The 14663-nt window shown below is 36.1% G+C and overlaps 1 protein-coding gene across 2 annotated transcripts in view; it reads right to left on the reverse strand.

Annotated features, from left to right (window-relative positions):
* Nucleotides 1-10871: 10871 nt before the first annotated feature.
* LOC133631483 (pituitary adenylate cyclase-activating polypeptide type I receptor-like) overlaps nt 10872-14663 on the reverse strand; it is a 61468-nt gene continuing 57676 nt past the window's right edge. For both annotated transcript variants that reach the window (XM_062023715.1, XM_062023714.1), the window contains one exon: nt 10872-13104. In XM_062023715.1, coding sequence (XP_061879699.1) covers nt 12901-13104 — 204 coding nt within the window. In that variant the 3' untranslated portion in view covers nt 10872-12900. The remainder of the gene's footprint in view (nt 13105-14663) is intronic.

Here is a 14663-nt window from a genome sequence, read left to right on the forward strand (position 1 = left end):
AGCATTGTTAAGCTTTGCCAGGCTGAGATCTATTAACCGTGTAGTTACATGTACATAGTTTAATAGTATTGTCGATCTTCTGTCTATCCTTCCAGTCAGGGATTTATTTATTTTGTTTCTATCTGCATTTGAGACAGATGCTATCACGTTAGCTCATGCTAAAGATGCTAAAGAGCTTCGTCGATGTATTGTCGTGGAGATAAAAGTCACTGTAATGTCCATTTCGTGTTCTCGACTCTCATTTTCAAGAGGATATAGTATCCCAGGTGGTTTAAAATACAAATCCGTGATCCACAATAGAAAAAGGAGAGAGTGTGGAATCCAATGAGCCAGCTTGTACCTAAGTTACGGTCAGAGCGAAAAAAAATATGTATTTCACTGCATTCTAGTCCGTCACTCTAACGTTCCTCGTCCACGAATCTTTCATCCTTGCTCAAATTAATGGGGTAATCGTCACTTTCACGGTCCGAATAGCTCTAGCTGCGTTGAAAACAATACGAAAATATGAGGGAGTGAACAACTGACAACGTCACGCTACTTCCGGTAGGGGCAGGGTTATTTTTTATCAGAGACCAAAAGTTGTGAACTTTATCGACGTTGTTCTATACTAAATCCTTTCAGCAAAAATATGGCAATATCGCAAAATGATCAAGTATGACACATAGAATGGATCTGCTATTCCCGTTTAAATAAAAAAAATTCATTTCAGTAGGCCTTTAAAGGTTAAATGTCATTTAGAAAAAGTTGCAATGTTGACTAATAAAACAAAGCTGTTTTTTTCTTCTTTCAAACTGTCATTGCTCAAAACATAATATTGAATCAAAATCAATGTTATTATGAATTATTGACCTATCCAAGGTTCCCATTACTTCACATCAAATATTACACTAAGAAAAATATTTTTGGTGGAAGATTTTGCAAATTTGGTAAATAAATAACCCAAAAATGTATATTTTGTTGTTTTCTTACTGTACCGAAAATGAACCGAACCGTGACCTCTAAACCGAGGTACGTACCGAACCCACATTTTTGTGTACCGTCACACCCCTAGCCTGTTGGCTTAGTTAGCCCAGGGGTCGGCAACCTTTTCCAACAAAAAAGCCATTTGGGCCCGTTTCCACCAAATCAAAAGCTTACAGTTTCCCTAGGTAAGGACACACACCTGTCGCCATCCGACAATTAGTCAAGATCCAACTTTGCTGGATTTATTTTAAATGAATTAGAAAGATCAAATAATGAATAGTTCATACAGGGATTGAATGTGCTTTGGTGGTTGTATCTCTCTTTGAGCACAAACATGGCAAACATTGTGGGATTGCATGACTATTCCTTCATTGATTGTAATTATTCACCTGTTGTAGTTAAAGTTGTGTGTGTGTGTTTGTAGCGTGTGAGTGTTAGTAACGCCATATGATGTAACCGCATTACGCCTCACACTGCTTATTACACATCTCCTTTTCTTCCATGGTTCTCTTTACTTGGTATTTGCATGGTTCGGTACTTTTGCTCTTTTCTATCAACAACTTGTTTATGCTGCCATTCCAATCAACCTTTCTAAAAACTGGTTACCATTGTTTATTAGCAACAAGGCTAACAACGTTCAAGGTTTCTCAGCAGAAAACAAGGCCCCGAGAAATGAATGGCTGACGCGGAACTTTGAAAGACTCATGACGGTCCCTGCAGTGAAGTTTTTTTGATCGATTGAGACTTTTATTAGTAGGTTGCACAGTACAGTACATATTCCGTACAATTGACCACTAAATGGTAACACCCCATTAACTTCCTGGGGCCACAACAAAGGGATAAAAAGGCCACAGGTTGCAGACCGCTACACCTCCCTGATACCGAAGTACATGTCAAACTACTTCCTTAACGTAAATGACCGCCATAACCACAACACCAGGGGGAGCTCCACTAACCACGTTAAACCCAGATTCCCATCTAACAAAGGTCTTAACTCATTCTCCTTCTATGCCACATCAATATGGAATGCACTCCCAACAGGTGTAAAAGAAAGGGCATCTCTATCCTCCTTCAAAAGCGCACTAAAAGAACACCTCCAGGCAACTTCAACCCTTGACTAACACCCTCCCCCCACCACATCCCACCTTCCCGGATTGTAAATAACCAAATGTAAATAATCAAATGTATTTCTAATGTATATACTTGTTCTTATGCTTTCTGAACTCACTATGTTCTCTGCTCTCTGTACATATCCTACCAAGTCACACCTACTCTGTTTCAATGTCCATTTCTCTGATGATGCAATTGTTGATGACTGAAGTGCTGATATCAATCAAACCCTCCTCAACCCACCCCCCGGATTATATAATAATAATTCAATGTATATACTCTGATGATGAACTTGTGTGATGACTGTATTATGCTGATAGTATATATTTGTACCATGAATTGATTAACGTGGACCCCGACTTAAACAAGTTGAACAACTTATTGGGGTGTTACCATTTAGTGGTCAATTGTACGGAATATGTACTGTACTGTGCAATCTACTAATAAAAGTTCCAACCAACCAACCCCTCGCCTAGCTAAACGGGTAAGATCTAGTTAGGATCTGAACAAACTAGTACTGTGTTTCTCTACTACTTGTGTCTCTCTTCCCAAACAAAAAGAAGTGTTAAGTTTTGAATGTAGTTTGCTGTTTGGGGAATGCTAAGCTAACAAGATGCCGACCTGTCGCTGCCAACAAGGAGGTGAAAATTCCCTGAAACTTCTAAATACTGTACTTTTTTGGACACATATAGAAAATATAGTAACGGTATTTTAACCAAAAAATGTGACGTTATGCTGTCGCACTCGCGTCGCTAACTAAAAGTGCTTGACAAACGTGGTCACAGTACAACTCAAACAGTTCACAGTTTTTTTGTTGTTTTTTTGGAAAGAGCGGAAAGAAAATGTCAGAACTTCACAGAAGGCACGATAACAAAACACTCATGTTTTTTTTGTTGTTGTTGAAAATCTTTGTACATCAGGCTATTGATAAAAACAATAATGGCACCAACATACTGTAAGTATGCTAACAAAAACATGGCTCAGATTAAAAAATAGCACTGTTTAGATGTTAAATCTAGAGCTTATAAATGAATGTAGTCGCCCTTCAGGGACATTTTCATCATAAACATTTTCATGATAAACATTTTCCGGTAATTTTACATTCATAACTTTACTTACTGGCATGATGAAGTCAGGGACATTTCAAAACCAGAATTTGCAGGCTACTTCCTGGTTCAGGGAGAAGTTAGCCAGTTTGATTCTGGAATGTTCCATCCATGCCACTGTTGCAATAGGAGGGTTCCTATGTTGAAGAAATGCTTTAAGTGGATTCAACGGGATCTTGCTGCTGTGTAAGTAGCCAACTAACTTGCTGCTGTGTAAGTAACCAACTGACTTGCTGCTGTGTAAGTAGCCAACTAACTTGCTGCTGTGTAAGTAGCCAACCAACTTGCTGCTGTGTAAGTAGCCAACCAACTTGCTGCCGTGTAAGTAGCCAACTAACTTGCTGCTGTGTAAGTAACCAACTAACTTGCTGCTGTGTAAGTAGCCAACTAACTTGCTGCTGTGTAAGTAGCCAACCAACTCGCTGCCGTGTAAGTAGCCAACTAACTTGCTGCTGTGTAAGTAGCCAACCAACTCGCTGCCGTGTAAGTAGCCAACTGACTTGCTGCTGTGTAAGTAGCCAACTAACAGCAATCAATACGTAGAAATGAAGATGGATGGCTTGGTGCAAAGTAATAATAGTTTGGTAAGGATGACACAGCGCTAATGTCAACACAAAACTGCCCTCTATTGGTGGGTTCAAACACACACACACACACACACACACACACACACACACACACACACACACACACACACACACACACACACACACACACACACACACACACACACACACACACACACACATACACAAACAGGCACCCACACATGTACACAAACAGGCACACACACTGTACACACACATACACCAACACACTCACAAACAGACACACACACACACACACAAACAGGCACTCACACACACGTACACAAACACACTCATGTAGTGGAATTTCTGACCTTTCCCCCTTTTTTTATTGTGTACTATTTGAAGAGCATACGTGTGTAAAAGTTGAGCCTATGGTGGTCCTGACATTGTACAAGATGTTTTGATTGTTTGTTATGGCTAAGGGATTCAAGGATGTTACAGAACAAACAGGTCCAAAACAACTGGACCTTGACACACGAGGGAAACACATAAATAACAAAGTAGACTAAGTCTAAGCATGATTATTATGATTCTACCTCTTTCCTTTTTTTCCCCTGCTTGAGGGAGCTCTTTCTTTTTCTCCGGAGGAAACTGTCTGTAATCATGGCAATTCAATCCAACCTTGTACCATTTGATTATGAAATTCAGTTTTTGTTCAAAATCCATCATATAACAACAATATTGGTAACTACATTCATTGCAAATGCTGGAGAAAGAATTCTGCAACAGCTTACAGTCATAAGTCTATATTCATTTTAAAACAGATTTTTGTTTGATTGATCATTAATGTGTAATACATCTGTATAAGTACCTATATATATATATATTCATCTAATTATGTTCAATGATGTGCATGATCAAGGTATTCTGTTATTCCATTTTACTAATCAGAGGTGAGGCCACTAATTGTGTTCTGTGATATGGTTTTGCTGCAGGCTGATAACAGCGATCGCTCAAAGAGGGTCACAGAGGAATTTTACCCTACAATAACAACATTGGGGTTCTCGCCTCTATCTGTAGTAGAGATTTGTAAGAAAGTGGTCTAGGTCAGAAATCCGTATGGTCCAGGGTTGTAAAACCTTGGAAGGGGGGTATGTAGTGGAATTTCTGACCTTTTCACCTTTTTCTATTGTGTACCATTTGAAGAGCATACGTGTGTAAAAGTTGAGCCTATGGTGGTCCTGACATTGTAAAATATGTTTTGATTGTTTGTTATGGCTAAGGGATTCAAGGATGTTACAGAACAAACAGGTCCAAAACAACTGGACCTTGACACACGAGGGAAACACATAAATAACAAAGTAGACTAAGTCTAAGCATGATTATTATGATTCTACCTCTTTCCTTTTTTTCCCCTGCTTGAGGGAGCTCTTTCTTTTTCTCCGGAGGAAACTGTCTGTAATCATGGCAATTCAATCCAACCTTGTACCATTTGATTATGAAATTCAGTTTTTGTTCAAAATCCATCATATAACAACAATATTGGTAACTACATTCATTGCAAATGCTGGAGAAAGAATTCTGCAACAGCTTACAGTCATAAGTCTATATTCATTTTAAAACAGATTTTTGTTTGATTGATCATTAATGTGTAATACATCTGTATAAGTACCTATATATATATATATTCATCTAATTATGTTCAATGATGTGCATGATCAAGGTATTCTGTTATTCCATTTTACTAATCAGAGGTGAGGCCACTAATTGTGTTCTGTGATATGGTTTTGCTGCAGGCTGATAACAGCGATCGCTCAAAGAGGGTCACAGAGGAATTTTACCCTACAATAACAACATTGGGGTTCTCGCCTCTATCTGTAGTAGAGATTTGTAAGAAAGTGGTCTAGGTCAGAAATCCGTATGGTCCAGGGTTGTAAAACCTTGGAAGGGGGGTATGTAGTGGAATTTCTGACCTTTTCACCTTTTTCTATTGTGTACCATTTTTCACCTTTTTCTATTGTGTACCATTTGAAGAGCATACGTGTGTAAAAGTTGAGCCTATGGTGGTCCTGACATTGTACAAGATGTTTTGATTGTTTGTTATGGCTAAGGGATTCAAGGATGTTACAGAACAAACAGGTCCAAAACAACTGGACCTTGACACACGAGGGAAACACATAAATAACAAAGTAGACCAAATCTAGGTATGATTCGCATGATTCTAGCTCTTTCCTTTTTTTCCCTGCTCCAGGGAGCGCTTTCTTTTTCTCTGGAGAAAACTGTCTGTAATCATGGCAGTTCAATCCAAACTTTTGTACTAAAGTCACTTTTGTTGCTGTTTAAGATTCGGACATTCCACCACACTCACAAACAGGCACACACACACACACACACACACACACACACACACACACACACACACACACACACACACACACACACACACACACACACACACACACACACACACACACACACACACACACACACACACACACACACACACACACACACACACACACACACACACACACACACACACACACGGTTAACAGCTTTGAGACATGGTCGTTTACATCTGAGCTTATTCCACTCAGAGTGACAGCTGGTGTTAGCGTACATAAGCAGCAGCCTTGTAAGTGACACACTTGTACGTTTAAAAAAAAAGTAACACAAAATTGAATACGTAAACAAAACCAAAAAAAAGACGAGTGAGAATACAAAAAATAATAATACACTTTAAAAAAAGTTGACAAGTGATAATTTTTGCAGAACGTATCCTTGCTCAGTAAATATATATTGTCTTTTTTGTTTTTACATAGCACCGACTGAAGGAAACTATTATAAATATATAATTTGTAACCTCCATTTTTGTCAAAATGGACGCCACAACATATTACTCATACACACATTATATATATATATATATATATATATATATATATATATATATATATATATATATATATATATATATATATATATATATATATATATATATATATATATATATATATATATATATATATATATATATATATATATATATATATATATATATATATATGTGTGTATGTAACACACACACACACATCCATCCATTTTCTACCACTTGTCCCTCTTGGGGGGGCGGGTGTTGCTGGAGCCTATCCCAGCTGCATTTGGACGGAAGGCGGGGTACACCCTGGACAAGTCGCCACCTCATCACAGGGCCAACACAGATAGACAGACAACATTCACACTCACATTCACACACTAGGGACCATTTAGTGTATTAGGGCCAATTTAGTGTGTATGTATGTATATATATATATATATATATATATATATATATATATATATATATATATATATATATATATATATATATATATATATATACATATAATGTATATATATACACACATATAATGTATATATATACACACATATAATGTATATATATATATATATATATATATATATATATATATATATATATATATTAGTAGTTTTTTTAAATGAACAATTGTAACAGTGCAGTGTAAAATACTATAAATAAAAATGCCTATTTTCCACAGAATATTGAAATAAAATATATCTTTTTTTTTTAAGACTAATGTATTTTTCACAAATAAATTAAAACAGAACATTTTTGAGAAATGGAGAATGGTCGAAATTTATACAACAATTATAACTATAACTAGACTACAACTACATAAATTAATACTTTCTTCTTCAAATTTGTCACATTTTGTCATCATTTTTTGTACTGTGTCTTGGCGATAGAGTAAAGTTTATGAATATCTAATATAAATCTCTTTCTAGCCACTGATTTGAGTTATGTGCACCGCATACACTTTTTGGAATAAAAATGTATGCAAACTAAGTGAAAATTTAAAAATGTTAAGAAAAAATTAAACATTTGGAAAAACTACAACTACAACTACAACGACAAACACTAATCATTTTCCCGGTTAAAATAAAAGTGATAAGAACAATTATTTTAATGTGCTTTAGTGCTAAAGTAAATTCTGTCTTTTATGCTTCATTTCTAAAATAATATAAATTAACATTTGCTTAGTACAATCATTAAAAATGAAGATAATTGGGATTGTCAGAAGACGTTTGGTTTTGTGTGGACTATTGGCAGTCTATGTTTGTGTTTTCCTGCCTTTTGTTTTCAAAGCGGATCTTTAAAAAAGATCATAGCTGCACTTAATAATGATAATAATAATAACAACAACAACATGACTCCCCAATGACAAGAAGATGCATCGTAAAGCCAAACATTACATTAAATGCAGGAAATGTCTACTTTAAAAAAAAAAAAATTAAAACAAATGAGTGAAGGACGAGGCACTTTGACAGGATGTTGGGAAGGATTGATATCACTTTGACAGGATGTTATAGAGCAGGGGTCACCAACACGGTGCCCGCGGGAACCAGGTAGCCCGTAAGGACCAGATGAGTAGCCCGCTGGCCTGTTCTAAAAAATAGCTCAAATAGCAGCACTTACCAGTGAGCTGCCTCTATTTTTTAAATTTTATTTATTTACTAGCAAGCTGGTCTCGCTTTGCCCGACATTTTTAATTCTAAGAGAGACAAAACTCAAATAGAATTTGAAAATCCAAGAAAATATTTTAAAGACTTGGTCTTCACTTGTTTAAATAAATTCATTAATTGTTTTACTTTGCTTCTTATAACTTTCAGAAAGACAATGTTAGAGAAAAAATACAACCTTAAAAATGATTTTAGGATTTTTAAACCCATATACATTTTTACCTTTTAAATTCCTTCCTCTTCTTTCCTGACAATTTAAATCAATGTTCAAGTAAATATATATTTTTTATTTTAAAGAATAATAAATACATTTTAATTTAATTCTTCATTTTAGCTTCTGTTTTTTCGACGAAGAATATTTGTGAAATATTTCTTCAAACTTATTATGATTAAAATTCAAAAAAAATATTCTGGAAAATTTAGAAAATCTGTAGAATCAAATTTAAATCTTATTTCAAAGTCTTTTGAATTTCTTTTAAAATTTTTGTTCTGGAAAATCTAGAAGAAATAATGATTTGTCTTTGTTAGAAATATAGCTTGGTCCAATTTGTTATATATTCTAACAAAGTGTAGATTGGATTTTAACCTATTTAAAACATGTCATCAAAATTCTAAAATTAATCTTAATCAGGAAAAATTACTAATGATGTTCCATAAATTATTTTTTAAAGTTTTTCTCTTCTTTATTTTGGTTGAATTTTGAATTTTAAAGAGTCGAAATTGAAGATAAACTATGTTTCAAAATGTAATTGTCATTTTTTTTTCGTGTTTTCTCCTCTTTTAAACCGTTCAATTAAGTGTAAATAGCATTAATTATTAATAATAACATAGAGTTAAAGGTAAATTTAGCAAATTGGCTATTTCTGGCAATTTATTTGTGTATCAAACTGGTAGCCCTTCGCATTAATCACTACCCAAGAAGTAGCTCTTGCTTGCAAAAAGGTTGGTGACCCCTGTTATAGAGCATTGATATCACTTTGACAGCTGGTTATGGAGGATTGATATCACTTTGACAGGATTTTAGGTAGTAACAATAACACTCTAACAGAATGTTAAGGACAATCAATGTCACTTTGATTGGATGTTGAGGAGGATTGATATGCTATCACTTTGAAAGGATGTTAGGGAGGGCTGATATCACCAGGATTGATATTATATTGACAGGATGTTAAGGAGGGCTGATATCACCAGGATTGATATTACCTTGACAGGATGTTAAGGAGGGCTGATATCACCAGGATTGATATTACCTTGACAGGATGTTAAGGAGGGCTGATATCACCAGGATTGATATTACTTTGACAGGATGACAGGGGATTGGTATCATTCTGATTTTGATGTCATTGTACAAAGTTTAAAGCTGCAGATGAAGACATTTGGCACAGCAAGACGTAGAAGAATATCAATAAATCAGCATGGCACTGCGAGGAAGGACCTTCTTGGAACAACTCCTTCATTTTGGCACTAAAGGTGCAGGACTTAGATCAGGAGCTTCACAAGTTTTCTTCAATGTGGTTTGGATGCACTCAAAATCCATACAACAGTGTTGTGATTATTATACAAATTACAACAGCAACTATAACATAATAACACAAATATTAAATATTCCTTTTTGATTTCCTATTTGCCAAGTTTTGAGCCTCAACATGAACAGGCAGCCCTTGTTCGGCTGGACGTGGTCACGATGCACTGCCGTCAATCTGACAATTATTATTACAATATGTAGCAGGACACTTTCCTTTTTTTTTTTTTTGTAACTTCACTTTTTTTCACCCTCATTATTTTTGTGTTCCAAGCCTGAAACAGACTTTTCTGATGGCAGTGCGTCAAAGGAGTGACATTAAGCATGGTAAATAACGCTCAGAAAGTGAACAATCAACAATGAATGAGAGGTATTCATAGTTGTCACATTAATTGACCTTGTCCGCTAAGATGTTGTTTTATAATAGCTATAAATTCATTATTACCGTATTTTTCGGAGTATAAGTTGCTCCGGAGTATAAGTCGCACCGGCCGAAAATGCATAATAAAGAAGGAAAAAAACATATATAAGTCGCACTGGAGTATAAGTCGCATTTTTTGGGGAAATGTATTTGATAAAAGCCAACAGCAAGAATAGACATTTGAAAGGCAATTTAAAATAAATCAACAGGCTGAATAAGTGTACGTTATATGAGGCATAAATAACCAACTGGTATGTTAACGTAACATATTATGGTAAGAGTCATTCAAATAACTATAACATATAGAACATGCTATACGTTTACCAAACAATCTGTCACTCCTAATCGCTAAATCCCATGAAATCTTATACGTCTAGTCCAGGGGTGGGCAATTAATTTTTACCGGGGGCCGCATGAGCAACCCGAGCACTGCTGGAGGGCCACATCGACAATATTTCAATTCAATTTTGCTCAATATTATTTTTGATGTATACCGTAAGATAAATAATAATAATAATAAGAATAATATTAATAATTAATAATAATAGTAATACTTCAACATAGTGTGTGTAACAGCATTCCATGACTAATATAAATAAATTAACATTAATAATAAATGACAGTAAAATAAGCACACGTATGACTGAGGAGTCATAGTGTAACTTTGTGTGGTGTTTGAGTTGTCCGACTTTTTGTGTGGCCATAAACGCAGCATTGGTTTAGTGCTATGCGTGTTGGTGACAGATGACAAGTTGCTTTTGGCCTGGTTTGTACGGCAGAAAATGACTAGTTTTTCCAGATAGAATTGTTTTACTCATGTTTTTGGTGTGGTTATGGCCGAATATAAACAATTTTGCTCAATAAAGTGATCGATATAATTCCTGTCCTCGAAGCATCTCGATAGATGTTACAATAATTCAACGGTGTTGACGAACACCGTTAGGGCCGCTTGTTGTCACTGTCACTCAAAGTTGCATTGCAAAATTACACACAATAAATGTGTTTATTTTGTTTAGAATTCAGATGGGATTTGATTTGGTGCGCGGCATATATTTGCTGCGCGCAGCGGACGCTTGAGCAGTGCGCAATTGCGCAGGCGCGCACCTTAGAGGGAACGTTGCTTGGCAGTCCATGTCTTGTTGAAAACACGCCATTCATCATCAACTTTTCTCTTTTTAGCGTCTCGGGTGTAAACCGTGCATCACTTGTCGCTGCATGTGCAGGTTACACACGGACACACACCCATAAATAATACTTTTCAAAATAAATGCAGCACAGTTGTATTGCGCGCATGACATAGATGTTTTTTCAACTTTATTTTGTAATTTGTGATTGCAGCTGTTCACATTCACTCACAATCACGCACACACATACGTCCACACGGAAGTAATACAAATAACGATTTTCAAAACAAAAGCAGCACCGTTGTATTGCACACTCGACAAAGATACTTTTTAAAATGTATTTTGTAATTTATAATTGGCCTCACGCGGGCCGGACAGGGACGCACAAAGGGCCGGATGTGGCCCGCGGGCTGCAGAATGCCCAGGTCTGGACTCTAGTCTCTTACGTGAATGAGATCAATAATATTAGTTGATATTTTACGCTAATGTGTTCATCATTTCACACACAAGTCGCTCCTGAGTATAAGTCGCCAAACTATGAAAAAAATTGCGACGTATAGTCCGAAAAATACGGTATTATTATTATTTTTATTTTTAGCATACCTAACGTGTACAATTTTGATGTTGATAACATCTGGACACCCCTGACATTGATTATTTTTATATTCCTGCTTTCTTTCTACAGATTTGGGCTCCAGTTTTTGTTTTTTTTTCTCTCTTTTGCAGAAAAGGATGATTCAATACAATGCAAAACTAATGAATAAAGAAAGAAATCTACCCATCTATTTACAAAATCCATGAGGTTTTTTTTTTTTTTTTTTTTTTTTTCTATCTTTTGACATACTCTGTACTTTACGGCTGTTTGTAGAAAAAAGCAAAATGCAACATTTAAACAATGAGCATTATATGTACAAGCGAGGCAAGTGTGTGTGTGTGTGTGTGTGTGTGTGCACTTGTCTCACCATCCTTGTGTGGACATACACTTGACAAACCACACTTTCTGTGAGGACCTTTTGACTTGTGAGGACATTTGCCTGGTCCTCACAACTAGAGAAGTAAAATATTTTTTTTACTTTGTGTGTAAAGTTTTGCATTCTGAAGTGAGGTTGCAACTCTCTACTCCCATCTAGTGCTAGATATATATGTTTTCCATCATTCTAGCTATAGTGGAAAGGGGGGCCCTCACAACCTACTAACCAAACGTGGGTCCACACAAAGTAGGCAAGACATGTGTGTGTGTGTGTGTGTGTGTGTGTGTGAGTGTGTGTTTTAAACCTTTGGACTCCATTCAGGCGACTTCTATGGCACTTTGAAGCACACTGACTGTACACAAAGCCAAATAGGACCCCTACAGTACGACCACAGTTCATTAAAAGAGCTTTAAAAAGGTTGAAAAAGTGAATTTGTAAAGCCTCGACAAAATTGAAGTAATTGAGATGTGAAAATGAGTGGTTGAATAAGAAAATGCTGGCACTAATAACTCGAGGAGTACTCTACTTGTGTGTGCGGCGCTTTGGTCTCTTCCGCCTGGCGAGGATTCATGGAGACCGCGTGGCGGCTTGTGGTCGCGGCGCTCACACGCTCAAGTGGGCAGGCTGATGTTGGCGCTCTCCGCCAGGGGGCTGGACATGCGTATCTGGGAGCTGCTCTTGCTCAGGATGGACAGCTGCGTCCCGCCGTTCACTCCGCTGCTGGCCAACGAAGGATGCCTCTGCTGCTTCAGGTCCACAGCAAAGTACCGGTTCACGGTCCAGCTGCGCCATTTCCTCTTGATCTCTGACTGCACCTTCAGGGAGAAACTTCACAACGTCATTTTTAATGTACTTTAGGCCTCCACAAAAGCACACTTTACTCATATTTACGGGTTCTGGACTAATATGTTGACTAATATTACAACAATTTACTGCTTGTACTCTTTTTTCACATTTGGATATTAGTAGAAAAGTGTTGCAATACAAATGGTAGAGTCCAGGAACAATCCTAACATGAGGGTTGTTAGGATAATTATGTGGAAGTTATCACACAACTCTTATGCTTAAAGGCCGTTGCTATAGTTATTATCAATTGTGCTGAAGTTGTACTTTTCTATCTGTGCAAAGGGACAACTTAGAATCCAAGATTGCGAGTCGTATGTATATATATACATACATATATACATACACTACCGTTCAAAAGTTTGGGGTCACATGTAAATGTCCTTATTTTTGAAGGAAAAGCACTGTACTTTTCAATGAAGATAACTTTAAACTAGTCTTAACTTTACATAAATACACTCTATACATTGCTAATGTGGTAAATGACTATTCTAGCTGCAAATGTCTGCTTTGTGGTGCAATATCTACATAGGTGTATAGAGGCCCATTTCCAGCAACTATCACTCCAGTGTTCTAATGGTACAATGTGTTTGCTCATTGGCTCAGAAGGCTAATTGATGATTAGAAAACCCTTGTGCAATCATGTTCACACATCTGAAAACACTTTAGCTCGTTACAGAAGCTACAAAACTGACCTTCCTTTGAGCACATTGAGTTTCTGGAGCATCACATTTGTGGGCTCAATTAAACGCTCAAAATGGCCAGAAAAAGAGAACTTTCATCTGAAACTCCACAGTCTATTCTTCTTCTTAGAAATGAAGGCTCGAACACTAAATTGTTTGGGTGACCCCAAACTTTTGAACGGTAGTATATATATGTATATGTCTTAAGGGTGTACCCCGCCTTCCGCCCGAATGCAGCTGAGATAGGCGCCAGCACCCCCTGCGACCCCAAAAGGGACAAGCGGTAGAAAATGGATGGATGGATGGATAGATTATCCAAAAAAATAGTGCTCGATAGCGTGGTAGAGCGTAATATGTATGTGTGGGGGAAAAATATATATATATATATATATATATATATATATATATATATATATATATTTTTCCCCCACACATACATATTACGCTCTATATATATATATGTATATATATATATATATATATATATATATATATATATATATATTTTTTTTTTTCCCCCACACATACATATTACGCTCTATATATATATATATATATATATATATATATTTTTCCCCCACACATACATATTACGCTATATATATATATATATATATATATATATATATATATATATATATATATATATATATATATATATATATATATATATATATATATATATATATATATATATATATATATATATATATATATATATTTTTTTTCCCCCACATACATATTACGCTCTACCACGGTATCGAGCACTATTTTTTTTTTGGATAATCTAATTAAGACGTGTGTATATATACATACACACACACACACACACACACACACACACATAC

This window comes from Entelurus aequoreus, linkage group LG16, assembly GCF_033978785.1.
Source record: "Entelurus aequoreus isolate RoL-2023_Sb linkage group LG16, RoL_Eaeq_v1.1, whole genome shotgun sequence".
NCBI lineage: Eukaryota > Metazoa > Chordata > Actinopteri > Syngnathiformes > Syngnathidae > Entelurus > Entelurus aequoreus.